This window comes from Bos indicus, chromosome 16 (assembly GCF_029378745.1).
Source record: "Bos indicus isolate NIAB-ARS_2022 breed Sahiwal x Tharparkar chromosome 16, NIAB-ARS_B.indTharparkar_mat_pri_1.0, whole genome shotgun sequence".
NCBI lineage: Eukaryota > Metazoa > Chordata > Mammalia > Artiodactyla > Bovidae > Bos > Bos indicus.
Genome location: NC_091775.1, coordinates 5,461,132 through 5,480,378, shown reverse-complemented (window position 1 = coordinate 5,480,378; position 19,247 = coordinate 5,461,132). Strand labels below are relative to the sequence as shown.

Sequence of the window (19,247 nt, the reverse complement as noted above, 5' to 3'; positions counted from 1 at the left end):
ATCACTAAAACTACTATTTAATAGAAAAACTTGAATTTACTTTTTAAAATCCAGATACATAGCAGAATTATTTTGGATTCTTTTTTGAAAAATAAAAATGTCCAGGTATTGCTACTTTTCTCTCCAGAGCTCCAGGTGTGTTTCTAATGAGCAGATATGTTTAAAAGCAACTGGACTATATAATGATCTCTTACTTTTATCTAGTTTGTTGCACCTTTTCTATTTCATATTCAGTGCTCCCATTTCACTTAGTTTATGTTTTCCAATTTCTCTGTCTCTTTTTTGTTGTTATTGCTGCTGTTCTTTCTCAAGCCTTTATCAAGCATAGTAGAAAAGCTTTTGTACACCTATATGTATGTAGTATTATAATAAAAATATTTTAGAAAATTTATGAATCTTTGCCTAGCTACTTTTAAATTCTTTAACCAGGATATCCAACAACACACACTGTCTTTATCATCCTCTTCTCATAGGTATCCTACATATATCTCTCCCAAAATCTCATTTTATTTCTAGATCCCCAAAGTTGCAGCCCAACTCACCCTTGAAGCACTTTGGCAGTGGAGGATTCCATTTGCTGTTTGGTTGGCACCATACTGTGTTGCTGCCTTTCATGGTAAAGCCAGGCTTACACTTAAACATCACAGAGTCATTTAAAGAAAATGAACGCCTAAATCCAGATTCCATAGCTCCATTTTCAACTTCTGGAATTGGGCATTTGACTACCGGAATACACTGAGGGGGAGGGCTGTTCCAGATGCCAACTTGATTGTCTTTGCTGGTGCAATATATTGACTTCTCACCCAAGAGGTCAAACAGCTTTTTCCCATTCTGTCCAACATGGCACTGATAAGTAACCACTGTTCCATAGTAAAAGTAGTCTCTATTGCTGCTCTGAAAGTCTCCATTAGAGATGGCTGGGGGTGGCTCACAAGGAATAGCTTTGGCAGTGTGGTAGATAGGAAAAGAGAGAAGGTATTTAAATATTATATCTTCTGTAACAAACACATGAAAAGATGCTCAACATCACTTATTATCAGAGAAATGCAAATCAAAACCACAATGAGGTACCATCTCACGCCAGTCAGAATGGCTGCTATCAAACAGTCTACAAACAATAAATGCTGGAGAGGGTGTGGAGAAAAGGGAACCCTCTTACACTGTTGGTGGGAATGCAAACTAGTACAGCCACTATGGAGAACAGTGTGGAGATTCCTTAAAACACTGGAAATAGAACTGCCATATGACCCAGCAATCCCACTGCTGGGCATACACACTGAGGAAACCAGAAGGGAAAGAGACACGTGTACCCCAATGTTCATCACAGCACTGTTTATAATAGCCAGGACATGGAAGCAACCTAGATGTCCATCAGCAGATGAATGGATAAGAAAGCAGTGGTACATATACACAATGGAGTATTACTCAGCCATTAAAAAGAATACATTTGAATCAGTTCTAATGAGGTGGATGAACTGGAGCCTATTATACAGAGTGAAGTAAGCCAGAAAGAAAAACACCAATACAGTATACTAATGCATATATATGGAATTTAGAAAGATGGTAACAATGACCCTATATGCGAGACAGCAAAAGAGACACAGATCTATAGAACAGTCTTTTGGAATCTGTGGAAGAAGGCGAGGGTAGGATGATCTGAGAGAATAGCATGAAACATGTATATTATCATATGTGAAACAGATTGCCAGTCCATGTTAAATGCATGAGACAGGGTGCTCAGGGCTGGTGCACTGGGATGACCCTGAGGGATGGGATGGGGAGGGAGTGGGATGAGGGTTCAGGATAGGGAACACATGTACACCCATGGCTGATTTATGTCAATGTATGGCAAAAACCACCACAATATTGTAAAGTAATTAGCCTCCAATAAAATAAAAAGAAAAGAAATTTAAAAATAAATGTAATATCTTCTGGGAATTTTGTCTCAACTCTTGCAAACCAAACTTCCACTTCACCTACAATTAACCCATATTGCTGAGATTCTGTAAGCTCATCTCAAAGATGGTTCTAAATGGAAAGTATCAAGGTAGCAAGGTACATGGAACTGGCCTAATAAAACCCCCTAAATATGACTTAGTCACCAGTCCTCACCCCCAGAGTACAGATAAACTCTTACAAAAGGTACTTAGAGTGCCATAAATTCTGCTTGGATTTAAGCTGGCAGAGTGGAGTCTTGTAGCATATTTTAGACTTGAGCAATTATTCACTGTGAACTAACTTACCATCAAGGTACAGTAAGTGAAAGAAAGGGTAGTGGGATTGGGGGCATGGAAGAAAATAAATCACAGATTTGTGTCCAGATCTGCTCAGAACAAGTGTAACCTTCCTGGGTACTTATTTTGATGTGTAGATGCCCACTTTCCCTCTAGAGGGGGACAAGAACAAAAATTCTACTCACATTCACAAAGGGGTAGGTCCTTATCCCAGGTTACTGTATTGTCTGAGATAAGACATGTAGCAGATGTGTCACCAATGAGTCGATATCTAAAGATAAAGAGATGAGTGATCATCTCCCAGCTGGACATTTTAGAAAAGCTTAGAACTTTTTCCACTGAAAGAATGGCAAAGAATAGAATATCATGGTGAAAGTAATGGTGAAGGACTATGGACATATACATAAGATTCAACAATGTAAAGACAAATGAAATTTGACCTCCTGGTCACTAACACTGAAGATTTAAAATTGGAAGAGGAGTAGCGCAAATTTTTTCTCTTCTAGGGATCCACTCTAGTGGGTCATCCTAAACAGTTCTCCCTGGAGCATATCAGAGAGGTGATTCTTTTTATTTATCCATTTTTAAGGGTGGGTGGCAATTACTCATATCTTTTTTTTTTGGAAGACAGATGATTTCCATTGAAACTACTGTTCTAATATCCACGTACTCTGGAGATGTCTCCTGCCAACTCACCCTCTGTCACAAGAAAATGTAATTGTTGCCCCAAACATGATACCCTGAGGTGTGTGGACAGAGCCATGGAGGAGTTCTCTAGGAACCGTACATGATTTACCTACAAGGGAGAACAAAACAGAAAAAAAAAAAAAATCGGGATTGGGATTTTAGGGATTTTTTTCTGCTTTTATTAAATTCCAATATGACTGGACTGGCTGAGTAGCCTACCCATGCTTATGCAAAGAACTTTTGGACATTTAGAAAATTTTTATCTTTCAACTCCATAACACTATTTGTTTAAAACCTGTAGTCTATATTTCTAAGTGTGGATGAAAATATTATTTGTGGTCAACCATAATTTATAGTCTCTCAGTTCAGTTCAGTCACTCAGTCATGTCCGATTCTTTGCGACCCCATGAATTGCAGCATGCCAGGCCTCCCTGTCCATCACCAACTCTCAGAGTTCACTCAAACTCATGTCCATCGAGTCAGTGATGCCATCCAGCCATCTCATCTTCTGTCGTCCCCTTCTCCTCCTGCCCCCAATCCCTCCCAGCATCAAAGTCCCAACTCTTTGCAATCCCATGGACTGTAGTCTACCAGGCTTCTCTGTCCTTGGGATTTTCCAGGCCAAGAGTACTGGAGTGGGTTGCCATTTCCTTCTCCAGGGGATCTTCCTGACCCAGGGATTAAACCAGGTCTCCTGCATTGCAGGCAGATGCTTTACCCTCTGAGCCACCAGGTACTGTAATTTATAGTCTCTCCTCCCTTTTATACTCTGTCAGTTGATGGCAACATCTAGCAAGTCTTGTGGCTTAAAAAAAAAAAAAATATATATCATTTCCTTTCTATAGCTCATTATTTACCACCTGTCCTTAATTCAATTGATCATCAAGTTTTCATGACTAGATTTCAGAAATCTCTCTCCAAACCAATTATTTTGCTACTACTAAAATCTCTCATTAAATCACTGAGTAATAAAATGTACCTTTCTAATGCCGGTTGCCACTGGTCCAGTAAATGTTTCATGCCACTGCACACATTATCATTTAGAATCACAAATGCAGTCATGCTACTCCCCACATTCAAAAAATTACAATCACTTACCAATGTTCATTGGAAAAAAAATGTATGGCCCACGACAGTTAAGTTCCAGTCCTCATCATTTACTATTTCTCACCATGAACCTTGTGTTCCAACCACAATTTTTTTTTCTATTTTGTATTTTTCAAAGACATCATGTTCTTCCATATCTTTATATGTTGACATATGCTATTATTTTCTGTCTGTAATGCCCAGATGTCCCGGTTCTCCTAGATAGCACTTATTATTTATTCTCTGTGATGTCATATAATTTTATCTCTATAGATTAAAAAATTATACCATAGCACAGTGTTTGCTTAAAAGCCAGTCTCTACGAATAGTATAGGAGTTCCTCAGAGACTAGCATATTAATTTATATATCTCTCCCCAACCCCACCATCTAGCTTCATGCTTTATACCTAGTGATTATTCAAATATATTTCTTGAATTGAATTGGGTAAGATTGAGGTGAAACTAATATTAGAATTAGTTTGTACTAATTGGCTCAGACGGTAAAGCATCTGCCTGCAATGAGGGAAACCCGGGTTTGATTCCTGGGTGGGGAAGATCCCCTGGAGAAGGACATGGCAACCCACTCCAGTATTCTTGCCTGGAAAATTCCATAGACTGGGGAGACTGGTAGGCTACAGTCCATGGGGTCGCAAAGAGTTGGACACGACTGAGCAATTTCACTTTAATATATATATATATATATATATATATATATATATATATATATATAAAGATATATATACTTAAAGTTATATATATTAAGATATATATAACTTTTAAGATCACTATAACACAGTACAGAGACCATAGAACAAAGTCATGAAAATTATAGGATAAACAGAGTTGGCCAGCTGTGATGATTTAACTCCAATACCCAATATCTAATACCCTTAGGAGTAAAAGAAAACATGGAGAATCTAGGAACTCATTCATTTGAGATTACTGACTAATCTTCTTATCTTTTATCTTGAAAATTACAGGTTAGCCCATAGAGACATGCTATAGACTCAAAGATTCTTCTATTACAGATTACTCACGTTTACAGAATTGCTGAGCATTTGACCAGTTGGAGGTCTTTAGGCAGGTGACAAAGAATGACTTCTTGAAATACCCAGGAAGGCACTCATATTCCCAAGTTTTGCCAACAGCAAACTCAGACTGATCACTCTGAATTTTAGGCTTAGCAAAAGGATATCTTGGCAGGAATTTACACTGACCTAGAGACAAAGATCACAGGAATATCAAAACTGAGAGGCTAAAATCTCTACTGTGCTTCTGTATGGTCACAAGTTACAATGACAAATTTGATCTTTAGAAATTAAATCTAATATGTAGATATTTGGGGGAGTCAAAGAAAATGTATCTTACAGTATGAACGCATATACAGAGAAACAAGCTCAGGAGTTCAAAGACTTTTTATGACAGACTTCAGAAGAAGAGCTGGAGAAAATAATTTTTTAATAAAATGCCACAAAGACTCTGGAGTTCCACCTTTATAAAATCTCATAAAAACAAACTAAAATGGTATAAAAACTTTTCTTCAATATCACAGGAAACAAGTATATCAGATTTTGTGACCTCATCTCATGTAAGAACCTCCAAAATTACTTTTATGAATTAGCATTCCTATTTTAGTCTTTAAAACTTTAGGCCCTAGTAAGGAGAAAATGCTGGGCTGGAAGAAGCACAAGCTGGAATCAAGGTTGCTGGGAGAAATATCAATAACCTCAGATATGCAGATGACACCACCCTTATGGCAGAAAGTGAAGAGGAACTCAAAAGCCTCTTGATGAAGGTGAAAGAGGAGAGTGAAAAAGTTGGCTTAAAACTCAACATTCAGAAAACGAAAATCATGGCATCTGGTCCCATCACTTCATGGCAGATAGATGGGGAAACAGTGGAAACAGTGTCAGACTTTATTTTTCTGGGCTCCAAAATCACTGCAGATGGTGACTGCAGCCATGAAATTAATAGACGCTTACTCCTTGGAAGGAAAGTTATGACCAACCTAGATAGTATATTCAAAAGCAGAGACATTACTTTGCCAACAAAGGTTCGTCTAGTCAAGGCTATGGTTTTTCCAGTGGTCAAGTATGGATGTGAGAGTTGGACTGTGAAGAAGGCTGAGCGCCGAAGAATTGATGCTTTTGAACTGTGGTGTTGGAGAAGACTCTTGAGAGTCCCTTGGACTGCAAGGAGATCCAACTGGTCCATTCTGAAGGAGATCAGCCCTGGGATTTCTTTGGAAGGAATGATGCTAAAGCTGAAACTCCAGTACTTTGGCCACCTCATGCAAAGAGTTGACTCATTGGTAAAGACTCTGATGCTGGGAGGGATAGGGGGCAGGAGCAGAAGGGGACGACCGAGGATGAGATGGCTGGATGGCATCACTGACTCGATGGATGTGAGTCTGAGTGAACTCTGGGAGTTGGTGATGGACAGGGAGGCTTGGCATGCTGCGATTCATGGGGTCGCAAAGAGTCGGACACAACTGAGCGACTGAACTGAACTGAACTGAAGGAGAAAATAGAATTGTTTTTTATTCTTCATTATTTTTTCCATTAACCTAATGGAGTAATATGCCCCCAAAAACATTTAGTAAATACTTTCTGATGGGTACCAGATAAAAGGAGATAGTTGTTTCAAGATATGTCTCTGTGACTTAAAGTAATTGTGATTATGATGATTAAAAAGAAACAAATCTTATTCTAGGAGGTGAGGAAAAAAAAAAAAAACTGTAATGACCTGATGCTTTACAGTGTACCTTGAAAAGAATTTTTCTAGATATGAAAGACAGTTCAAGTTTCATCTCCACAATGATGGTATATTTGAATATCAAATCTATAAATCTCCTTTTTCAAACAAATCTGAAACAGTTACAGGTGCAAGTCAAAGAACAAACATGGACTAACTGACACAAAGGAAAACACAGACCTCCCAAGATTATAGCTGAATCCAGTGTTTTTGTAGCCAACACTTCTATTGGTGGAGTCATACAGACAGGAGTCTCTGGTGGAGGCATAGGCCAAACAACAGGGAGGGAACACAGCCCCGCCCGTGCACAGATAATTGGATTAAAGATTTACTGAGCATGGCCCCATCCATCAGAACAAGACCCAGTTTCCCCCACAGTCAGTCTCCCCGATCAGGAAGCTTCCATAAGCCTCTTATCCTTATCCCTCAGAGGGCAGAGAATGAAAACCACAATCACAGAAAACTAACCAAGCTGTTCACATGGACCACAGCCTTGTCTAACTCAAGGAAACTGTGAGCCATGCTGTGTAGGGCATGGGGAGAGTTCTTACAAAACATTGTCCACTGGAAAAGGGAATGGCAAACCACTTCAGTATTCTTGCCTTGAGAATTCCATAAAGACTATGAAAAGGCAAAAAGATAAGACACTGAAAGCTGAAATCCCCAGGTCAGTAGGTGCCCAATATGCTACTGGAGAAGAGTGGAGAAATAACTCCAAAAAGAATAAAGAAACTGAGTCAAAGTGAAAGGACCACCTAGTTGAGGATGTGACTAGTGATGGAAATAAAGTCTGATGCTGTAAAGAATGGTATTGCACAGGAACCTGGAATGTTAGGTCCATGAATTAAGGAAAATTGGAAGTTATCAAACAGGAGGTGGCAAGAGTGAACATCGACATTTTAGAAATCAGTGAAATAAAATGGCCTGGAATGGGAGAACTTAATTCAGATAACCATTATATTTATTACTGTGGGCAAGAATCCCTTAGAAGACATGGAGTCTCCCTCATAGTCAACAGAACAGTCTGAAATGCAGTACTTGGGTGCGTTCTTAAAAATGACAGAATGGTTTCTGTTCATTTCCAAGGCAAACCATTCAGTATCACAGTAATTCAAGTAATCCCCAACCACTAATGCCAAAGAAGCTGAAGTGGAACAGTTCTGTGATGACCTACAAGACCTTCCAGAACTAGTACCAAAAAAAAAGATGTCCTTTTCATCATAGGGCACTGGAATGCAAAAGTAGGAAGTCAAGAGATACCTGGAGTGACAGGCAAATTTGGCCTTGGAGTACAAAATGAAAGGGCAAAGGCTAACAGAGTTTTGCCAAGAGAATGCATTGGTCATAGCAAACACCCTTTTCCAACAATACAAGTGATGATACTACACAGGGACATCACCAGATGGTCAATACTGAAATCAGATTGATTACACTCTTTGCAGCTGAAGATGGAGAAGTTCTATACCCTTAGCAAAAACAAGACTGATTGTGGCTGATTATGGCTCAGATCATGAATTCCTTATTGCAACAATCAGACTTAAATTGAAGAAAGTAGGGAAAACCACTAGACCATTCAGGTATGACCTAAATCAAATCCCTTATGATTACACAGTGGAGGTGACAAATATACTCAAAGAATTAGATGTGATAGAATCCCTGAAGAACTATGGACGGAGGTTCATGACGTTGTACAGGAGGCAGTGATCGAGACCATCCCCAAGAAAAAGAAATGCAAAAAGGCAAAATGATTGCCTGAGGAGGCCTTACAAATAGCTGAGAAAAGAAAAAAAGTGAAAAGCAAGGGAGAAAAGGAATGATATACTCATCTGAATGCAGAGTTTCAAAGAATACCAAGGAGAGATACAAAAGCCTTCCTCAGCAATCGATGCAAAGAAATAGAGGAAAATAAAAGAATGGGAAGACTAGATATTGCTTCAAGAAAATGAGATACCGAGGGAAAATTTCATGCAAGATTGGGCAAAATAAAGATCAGAAATGGTATCGACCTAACAGAAGCAGAAGATATTAAGAAGAGGTGGCAAGAAAACACAGAAGAACTACACAAAAAATATGTTAATGACCCAGATAACCACAATGGTGTGATCACTCACCTAGAGACAGATATCCTGGATTCGGAAGTTAAGTGGGCCTTAGGCAGCATCATGACAAACAAAGCTAGTGGAGGTGATGGAATTCCAGATGAGCTGTCTCGAGTCCTAAAAGATGAATCTGTGAAAGTGCTGCACTCAATATGCCAGCAAATTTGGAAAACTCAGCAGTGACCACGGGACTGGGAAAAGTCAGTTTTCATTCCAATCTCAAAAAAAGGCAATGCCAAAGTAGCCTCAAACTACCGCACAGTTGCATTCATCTCACACCCTAGCGATGTAATGCTCAAAATTCTCCAAGCCAGGCTTCAACAGTACCTGAACCAAGAATTTCCAAATATTCAAGCTGGATTTATAAGGCAACGGAACAAGAGATCAAATTGCCAACATCCATTGGAACATAGAAAAAGCAAGAGTTCCAGAAAAACATCTACTTTTTCTTTATTGACTATGCCAAAGCCTTTGACTGTGTGGATCACAACAAACTTTGGAAAATTCTTAAAGAAATTGGAATCCCAGACCACCTTACCTGTCTCCTGAGAAATCTGTATGCAGGTCAAGAAGCAGCAGTTAGAACAGGACATGGAACAACAAACTGGTTCCAAACTGGGAAAGGTGTATGTCAATGCTGTATAATGTTACCCTGCATATTTAACTTATATTCAGAGTTCATCATGAAAATGCTGGGCTGGAATCAAGAATGCTGGGAGAAATATCAATAACCTCAGGTATGAAGATGACAACACCATTATGGCAGAAAGTGAAGAGGAAGTGAAGAGCCTCTTGATGAAAGTGAAATAAAAGAGTAAAAAAGCTGGCTTAAAGCTCAATATTCAAAAAATGAAGATCATGGCATCTGGTCCCATAACTTCATGGCAAATTGATGCAGAAACAATGGAAAAAGTGAGAGACTTTATTTTCTTGGGCTCCAAAATCACTGCAGATGGTGACTGCAGCCATGAAATTAAAAGATGCTTGCTCCTTATAAGAAAAGCTATGACTATCCTAGACAGAATATTAAAAACCAGAGACATTACTTTGCCGACAAAGTTCTGTATAGTCAAAGCTATGGTTTTTCCAGTAGTTATGTTAGGATGTGAAAGTTGGACTATAAAGAAAGCTGAGCACCGAAGAATTGATGCTTTTGAACTGTGGTGCTGGATAAAACACTTGAGAACTCCTTGGACTGCAAGGAGATCCAACCAGTCCATCCTAAAGGAAATGAGTCCTGAATATTCATTGGATGGACTGATGCTGAAGCTGAAGCTCCAATACTTTGGCTACTTGATAGGAAGAACCAACTCTTTGGAAAAGACCCTGGTGCTGAGGAAGATTGAAGACAGGAAGAGAAGCGGATAACAGAGGATGAGATGGTTGCATGGCATCACCAACTCAGTAGACATGAGTTTGAGCAAGACCTGGGAGTTGGTGATGGACAAGGCAGCTTCACGTGCTGGAGTCCATGGGGTCACAAAGAGTTAGACACAACTGAGTGACTGAACTGGTCGACAGGATCTAAGAATAGCCTTTACTGTTGGGACCCATGTCACACTGTAGGTCTCCTGTTTCTTTTCTCAACTCCTCTGTTTTCCTCCATTAACAACTACAAATGTCTTCAAGCATATACTTTTGCAAAACAGCAAGACTCTATGGGGAAAGTCAGGGTTTGACCTCAATGAAGACCAACTTCACGACCCTGTCATTATTTGTATCAATTCACCCTAATCAAATGATTTAACCTATACATATCCAATGTGAATAAGAACAACCCTAAATAATTCCATAAGCTGAAAACCTGTCTGAATTTACAAGATTTTTTCAGTAGTGATGACATGGACTAAGATGCAACCAAGATCTTGGAGAAGCAAAATGTAGAAGTTAATTTATAACATGACATTTGGGGGTGAAATTAAGTAAGAATCACACTTTCTGGATGAGAAATATTAGGAAATTCTTATCTTCAAAGAGACTTAGGAACTTTCTCTCTTTGCGGGGACATCAACTCTTATTAGTAGGGCTTCCCTTGTGGCTCAAATGGTAAAGAATCTGCCTGCAATGCAGGAGACCTAAGGTTGATCCTAAGGTTGTAAATATACAAGCAACTCCTACAGCTCAACTCTAGAAAAATAAATGACCCAATCAAAAAATGGGCCAAAGATCTAAATAGACATTTCTCCAAAGAAGACATACAGATGGCTAACAAACACATGAAAAGATGCTCAACATCACTCATTATCAGAGAAATGCAAATCAAAACCACTATGAGATACCATTTCACACCAGTCAGAATGGCTGCGATCCAAAAGTCTACAAATAATAAATGCTGGAGAGGGTGTGGAGAAAAGGGAACCCTCTTACACTGTTGGTGGGAATGCAAACTAGTACAACCACTATGGAGAACAGTGTGGAGATTCCTTAAAAAACTGGAAATAGAACTGCCTTATGATCCAGCAATCCCACTGCTGGGCATACACACTGAGGAAACCAGAAGGGAAAGAGACACGTGTACCCCAATGTTCATCGCAGCACTGTTTATAATAGCCAGGACATGGAAACAACCTAGATGTCCATCAGCAGATGAATGGATAAGAAAGCTGTGGTACATATACACAATGGAGTATTACTCAGCCATTAAAAAGAATACATTTGAATCAGTTCTGATGAGGTGGATGAAACTGGAGCCTATTATACAGAGTGAAGTAAGCCAGAAGGACAAACACCAATACAGTATACTAACGCATATATATGGAATTTAGAAAGATGGTAACGATAACCCTGTATACGAGACAGCAAAAGAGACACTGATGTATAGAACAGGCTTATGGACTCTGTGGGAGAGGGGAAAAAAAAAAGAAAAGACTGATCCTTCCACTCTATAAGGGACCAAATTCAAGGACTCCAAAAGCAGTGCTGAGTCCAATATTGAAACAGCTTTTCACAAAGATATACGTGACTGTGTTGCTGCTGCTGTTTAGTCGCTAAGTGGTATCCGACTCTTTGTGACACTGTGGGCTGGAGCACACCTGGCTCTTCTGTCCATGGGATTTCCCAGGACAGAACGCTGAAGTTGGGTTGCCATGTACTTCTCCAGAGGGTATTCCTGACCCAGGGATGGGACCCACATCTCCTGCTTGGCAAGTGGATTCTTTACCACTATGCCACCTGGGAAGCCCTTGTGTGACTATATGGAATTAAAAATAAACTCATCTGTTTTCTCATTAAAAAAATAAATAAATAAAATAAAATCAGGACTAAACATCAGTATAAATAATGATAGGATCTAAAATAGAAGATAGTGACAAAATATTGACATACACATCACATAAACCATGTTAAAACTAAGTATGCAAAGGAGTTTCTAGAAACAAAAATATATTTAATTCTTTATTTGTGTTTAAGGAGATTTACCTGAACTGGCTTAGAAGTCCATTTGAAATGAATAAAGAACAAATATATAGGATAATAAAAATAAACCTGAAATTTAAGACAGATAGCAGATAGAAGGAGAAAATATTATAGATAATGAGAATTATTATGATCAAATATCAAAACACTGGTTTCCTTACTATTTGATAATTTTTGAATGACCAGTGCAGGTATTAACCAAGATACTGTCTTAAATACAGAATATGCATCAGTGAACATTAGACACAAGGTTCTCACCTTCATGGAATTTATATTAAAATAGAGGGAGGTAGACTATAAATAAATAGATGATATATAAAGGAAATAAACAGAATTATGTATCAAAATGTAATGGACTAGGAAAAGAGGAGACAGGATGGCATACAACTTCAGTTATGATGATTAAGGAAAACCTATGAAGAATAGACATTTGAGTTATGACTGAAGGATAAGAAGGTGTCAGCAAGGTAAGGTGCTGGGTAAAAGCAATGGATTTGCTATGCCTTAGGAATAGACTAGGGCTTCCCTGGTGGCTCAGATGGTAAAGAATCTGCCTGCAATGTGGGAGACCTGGGTTCAATCCTAGGGTTGATAAGATCCCAGGGCATGGCTACCCATTCCAGTATTCTTGCCTGGAGAATTCCAATGGACAGCGGAGACTGGTGGGCTATAGTCCATGGGGTCACAAAGACAAAAGGCAAGTGTGGCTGGAATTTGGTGATCAGAGTGAAATGGGATGAAGCTAGAAAGCCCAGCAGAAAGAATTGCACAGGGCTTCTTAGTCTACAGTAGGATGTCACCATGTTCTTTTGGGTGGATGTCATTGGAGAGTTCAAGCAAGAGAGTCATGTGATCTAGTTTAACTTTTAAAAAGAATAATCTGGTAATTGGATGGAGAATGGACTGGACTTTTACTTTCAGAAGTAGGAAGTACAATCTGGGGGCTATTAAAGTAGATTAGCCCAAATAAAATAAAGCTTGGATACAAGGAGACAGAAACAGATAAACTAGGAATATACTATAGAAATAAAATTGGTAGGACTCCATTGTACTAGATGTGGGGCTAAGGGAATGGGAATATTCAGTAATGGCTTCAGGCTTTTTTAAACAAAATTTATTTTATTTATTCATTTATTTGACTGCACTGGGACTTATTTGATGCATGTGGGATCTAGGTCCCTGACCAAGGATCAAACCAAAGCCCCCTGCATTGGGAACACAGAGTTTTAACCACTGGACCACCAGGAAAAACCTAATAAATGGCTTTTAAGCTTTTGATTTGAGCTACTTGGTTGATGGTAATACAATGTATTGAGATTGGAATGGACCTGTGTCTGTGTGCGTGTGTGTGCACACGTGCACGTGTGTGTGTGCACGTGTGCACATGTGTGTGTTGTGGGGAATGTACAGAATTGGTTCCACTTTAGACTTGGTATATTTAACATACTCAGTGGACATTAAGATGCAAATGCAATTGCATGCACAAATTTGAGTCTCAGGAGAGAGCTCAGGGCTACAGATAATACGTATGAGTCATCAACATATAAATAGTATTTAAAGTCATGAGACTGGATAGCTCTCTTAGGAATAAAGTATGGAGGAAAACAGAAGAGGCCCAGGACTGAACCCTAAGACCCTCTAAAAATATTAGAGATAGGGCAAAAGAGACTAAAGGTAACCAGAGAAAATAGGATAGGTAAAAATAGGAAAAAATAGATAAGAGTGTCTTGTTTTGGAAGATGATAATGAAAACTGTTTCAAGAGGCAGAAGTCAATCAGCTTTTGCCGAAAGACTGAGAAAGGTAAAGATAGAAAAATGACCATTGGATTTGTTAGCAGAAGGTCAGTACTGACCTTGATGAGAATAGCTTCAAGACAATAGTGTGGAAAGAAGCCTGTCTGGGAAGGATTAATGAGAAAAATAAGTGTGAGAAAGTAGTCAATGAGAATTTTTGCTGAGAAAGATGAGAAAAAGGACAAAAAAATGGAATGCCACTGGATCATGAAAAGCTTCTTCCTGCAACCAAAGAAAGTATGCCCTGGGGCATATTTAACTGCTGGTGGGGATCATCCAAGGGAGAGATACAAATGGATGATACGAGACAGGGGATATCTGCAGAGGTAAAGTCTTTGCACAGGAAACAGAGGATGGATTGTGATCATGAACACAGAAAGAGGAGTTGACTTTTGTCAGGAGGAAGGATACTTCTTCCATTGTTATAGAAGAAAATAGAAATTTCTTACTGAACTCCTAGATATATGCAAATGCTGGGGATTCATCAGGCAATAAGACAAAGGCCTTGTTCTCATGGCCTGGTAAGGGAACAAACAAGTAAATAAATTAAAAGGTTTTATATGATGATAGGTGCTCTGTGGAAAAAAGAACATGGTTATGTGATACAGTGACCTGGGGCAGGAGCTACTTCAGGTAAGAGTCAAAGAGTCAGAGAAGAATAACAGTGGGTCTGAGACCTGAATGTTGAGGAGACAGGTAAGGGGTGACCTGTAGACAAGTATTTATCAGAGGAAAACTAGTGCAATAGCTAAACAAGTGTGACTCCAATTAAGGAACAGAAAGAAGGTCAGCATGGCTGGAACAGAGGTGGTGAGTGAGGAATATAGAGAATTTCAGAGAGAGGCAGAGGCTTGGCATTGAGTTTAAGGAGCATGGATTTTGTCTCAGTGTGATGGGAAACCCTTGGCAGGTTTTAAGCAAAGGAGAGAAAAGGATCTGATTTCAGACAGAGGTAAATGATTGGAAAATAGGGGAATTTCTTTTAATGATTTTGTTTCCTTAGTGTTGAGTGAGGTGAGGCTGTCAGTCAAGGTAAGAGTGAAATTTAAGAGTATAAGAAATTTGAATTGGTTTATGCAAATAGGCAAAAGGGGAAAAACAAAACCACTCTGAGAAGGAAATTTGGTCTTTAAAACTTTAAAAATTGCTTCAGAATTTTTCAGAATGCTTGTTAAATCTTGGATTTCTAAGCCAACTCCCAGACATATCTCTGGAAGGTAAGATGGAACCTAGAAACCAAAAGTCACCATAATTCCTCAAAAAATTAACAATAGAACTATCATATGATTCAACAATTACATTTCTAGGGATATATACAAAGAAAATGAAAACATTAACTTGAAAAGATATCTGTACCCCCATGTTCATAGCAGCATTATTTATACACGTAAACATAGCCAGCACATGGAAATAACCTAGTTGTCCATCAACAGATGAATGAACGAAGAAGTTGTGGATGAATATATACAATGAAATATTATTCAGCCATTAAAAAGCAAGGAAATCCTACCATTCACAACAACGTGGATATTTGAAGGCATACTGAGTGAATAAGTCAGAGACATACAAATAATGTATCATTTCACTTATATGTGGAATCTAAAAACAAAAATACCAAACTCCAAGAAAAAAAGAGATCTGATTTACCATTACTGAAGACAGAGCATGGGAGGAGCATTGGAGGAAGATGATCAAAAGTTTTAAATTTCCAGTTATATGAAAAATAAGTATAGCAATGTAATGTACAACATGATAACTATAATTAACATGGTTTTATGATGTGTGGGAAAATTGTTAATAGAGTATGTCCTAAGTTCTCATTGGGCTTCACTCATGGCTCAGAGGTTAAAGCATCTGCCTGCAATGCGGGAGACCTGGTTTCGAACCCTGGGTTGGGAAGATCCCCTGGAGAAGGAAATGGCAACCCACTCCAGTATTCTTGCCTGGAGAATCCCATGGACAGAGGAGCCTCGTGGGCTACAGTCCACAGGGTTGCAAAGAGTTGAACACGACTGAGCTACTTCACTTCACTAAGTTCTCATCACAAGGAGAAATTTTTTTTCTTTTCTTTTTATCTTGTGTTAACTAAATGGATGTTAACTAAACTTACTGTGGTAATCATTCTACAGTATGTGCAAATCAAACCATCATGCTGTACACCTTAAACTTAGTGATGTATATCAGTTATTTTTCAATAAAACTGGAAAAATATATGTATGCATACTTTTTGTAAAAGGAATGTCAAGAGTTTCTTAAGCATCCTCAGAGGCAGGAACTGGCCAAGAGCCAAGGGATGGACAGGGGAGGGTACATAGTAGGAGGAGGGTATGAGCAGAGCATGAGCAAGAGATCATAGGGTGACAGTCAGTCAAGACGAGCAGGAAGTGGTAGGGAATCAGGAGGGGTATGCTTAAGTGAGATCCAAAGTCTTAATTCCACAGTCAGTAGGAAGCCCTTTTAGATTTTTGAGCAAGGGAGTGAAATAATGAAAAAGATATTTTTAGTTTTCATGATTGGAAAGGTTGGACAAGTATCAGAATAACCTGTAAGAGAGGAGGTTGTTACAAAGGTAATCATAATGAGAATGATCAGAATACTGGTGTGAGAATGATAAGACAAACAACAGAAGCACACTAGTTATGACAGCTGGCAGTTCAGTAAACCTGCTCTTTCGTGTGTCTGGAGTTAAGTGACTGAGAGGATAGTTCTGCTCTGGTACTGGAAGGGGATGCTCTGGCATCCTTGGGGGAACAATGAATTGGCAGGGTTGCTAAAGAAGTTGATTTTCAATTGATAACATCCTCTCTGAAATTTAGAAAAACGAATGGAACGCTGGCAAGAAGTCTGGTCAGGAACAATGCCACAAAGATGTGTTAGAGAAAGTTGTGAAAGTACATTTGTTCAAAGAGAGTTAATAGGTAGGAGAGAGAGATAGTGGTTTGGGGAAATGTTCAATTAAGGGTCAGGAAAAAGCTGAATGTTAGGAAGTTGACAAAGTAAACTGTAATAGAACCGAAGTATGCAATATCCCCTAGCAAGCTGGCAGTGGTCAAGCTTAAATGCTGACTCCATCAAAACAGATCCAGATAGTCATCTTATTACTGGCATTTAGTAATAACACCAAACATCCAGCTTTCATTTGCTTAATTTCATCTGCTATTCAGGGCAGTCCAGTAAGGGTAGGGCTGCTTATCAATAGCTTCCTTTTAAAGGTGAAGAAACTGAGGCTTGGGAACTAAATGACTTGCTAAAAGTCACGTAGGTATTGAGGTCTGTATACAGTAAATTTCTTATCCACTGTCCTCTGAAAATTATTAGACAGTTATACCTAGCCTATTACCAACAGACTCCAATCTTAATTTACAATTTAAATTACAATTTAAAATTAAACCAATCTGGAGGAAGAAAATTATAATAAACGTTGAATGACACTTTCTGGTGCCCTTGACAATAAATAACACAAAGAACTGCAGTATTTTATTCATATATCAGCTTTTCTAAGTAGCTCCAGATGTTTAGCATTTAGGATCTCTCTACCAATATCACATCAAAATTTAAAATATATATATATATATGAGAATCACGCCTGGGAATCAGACATTGTTCCTTTTTGGGAAGCTAGCGGGAGGCTGTGCTGTTTTTATTGGCAGGGGGGCGTTCAGTGTGTGCAGAAACTCCCGCGCCTAGCGGAGCATGCAACTGCACTCAGCACAACTAGGTTTCGGATAAGGGTCTCGGCATTAGCGCTCGCAGACCTGAGGGACCCAGAGCGCTGAGCACATGCTGAGTCCCGGCCGCTCGGAGCCCGGCGAGCACGGGGCGGGCACGTCACGCCACAGGATACACTGGACAGATCACATAGTGCCATTCCGTCATGCATCCAGCGATACTGGTGGCCCCAGCACGGGAGCAGCGAGCGAAGACCTTCAGGACCAAGAGAGGTGCCCCAAACGAGCGAGAAGCAGGCAAGGTTGTCCCACCTTCTCACTTTTGACTGCTTCCTTTGCATCGTGGCACAGAGGCCATCCCGGTCCCAGAAGCTTCCCTACCTCCATGATCCCATTCCCAGCTCACCGAGGACCCCCGGCGCGAGAAGAGTCAGGAAAACCCAGATCGGGCCCGCGGCGCCCATGCCACGGCTGCAGCCCCAGCGGCGGGATGCGTTCTGAGACCCGCGAGCCTCCAGCAGCTCCGAGAAGACAGGGCTAGAGAAGCTGGCAGCTGCAAGCAGGGGAAGGTGGGCCCTTAAGTAGTATCTGGCACCACGTGCTAGCCTGAGTGCACACCTGCAGGCTGCTGGGGGCGGGACCGCACCGTGAGGGTGGCAGAAGGAGCTGCGGGTTGGCCCGGGGCCGGCGGGCGGAGAAACTCTGATTCACTGTTTGGCCCAGACGCCAATCTTTAGTGCACTCGCTTTCCAACTTTTTGGACCGCGCAGCCCAGGGCATCTACTTTTGCCGCTGGGGCTCTGAAGCAAAATAGCACTACCCTGACCGATCTATGAGGCTCTCCTGTCCTGTCCTATTCTATCATCTCCTCTCCTCCCCCGTCCAACCCTTCCTCCCTCTGCTCACTCTCCCTTCCCCTCCTCTCCCCTTTCCCTTTCCGCTTCCCTCACTTTCTCTCTCTTGAAAATTCTGGTTTGGATCCGCTAAATTCATTTCAAAAGTTATTCATGTTTCCAACCTTCCGTTTGAAAACCGTTTACTTACAAAGGAAACTAAGGAATAGCAACCACCTCTGATGTCCTTTTCTTTTTATTTTGCAATAACTAAGGCAGAAAAGTTGCAAAAATAATACAAAGGATCCCCACACATTCATCACTCAGATTACCCAAATGTTAACATTTCACTATATTTTCTTTTTCATTCTCCAGCTCTCCCTCTTTCTAGATAAATAACTATGATATAGTTATATAGAGATTTAGATATATACACATATAGGTTTATAAGTGTATATGATTACAATTATATAAATTTTTACTTTAGAACTCTCTGAGATAAGTTACAGGCATGATGCCCCTCTTCTAAATACTTCAATATGTATTTCCTAAAAACGAGAATATAGTCTTACATAATTTCAGTACAATGAGCAAAAACAGGAAATTAACGTATTACCTAAGGGACAGACCATACAGATTTCTCCAATCATCTAATAGTCGTTATTATGGCAAAAAAT

The 19,247-nt window shown here is 39.7% G+C and overlaps 1 protein-coding gene across 3 annotated transcripts in view; it reads right to left on the bottom strand.

The window, feature by feature from the left end:
* The window catches only part of CR2 (complement C3d receptor 2), a 49,263-nt gene extending 30,952 nt beyond the window's left edge, over positions 1 to 18,311 (bottom strand). The window contains exons 1-5 of one of the 3 annotated variants that reach the window (XM_070767878.1): positions 18,144 to 18,311; positions 5,045 to 5,224; positions 2,931 to 3,030; positions 2,420 to 2,505; positions 543 to 941 (exon numbers count right to left, since the gene is read on the bottom strand). In XM_070767878.1, coding sequence (XP_070623979.1) covers positions 543 to 941; positions 2,420 to 2,505; positions 2,931 to 3,030; positions 5,045 to 5,224; positions 18,144 to 18,201 — 823 coding nt within the window. In that variant the 5' untranslated portion in view covers positions 18,202 to 18,311. The remainder of the gene's footprint in view (positions 1 to 542; positions 942 to 2,419; positions 2,506 to 2,930; positions 3,031 to 5,044; positions 5,225 to 18,143) is intronic. The other 2 variants (XM_070767879.1, XM_070767880.1) reach the window with 2 other exon arrangements.
* Between the last annotated feature and the right edge of the window lie 936 nt (positions 18,312 to 19,247).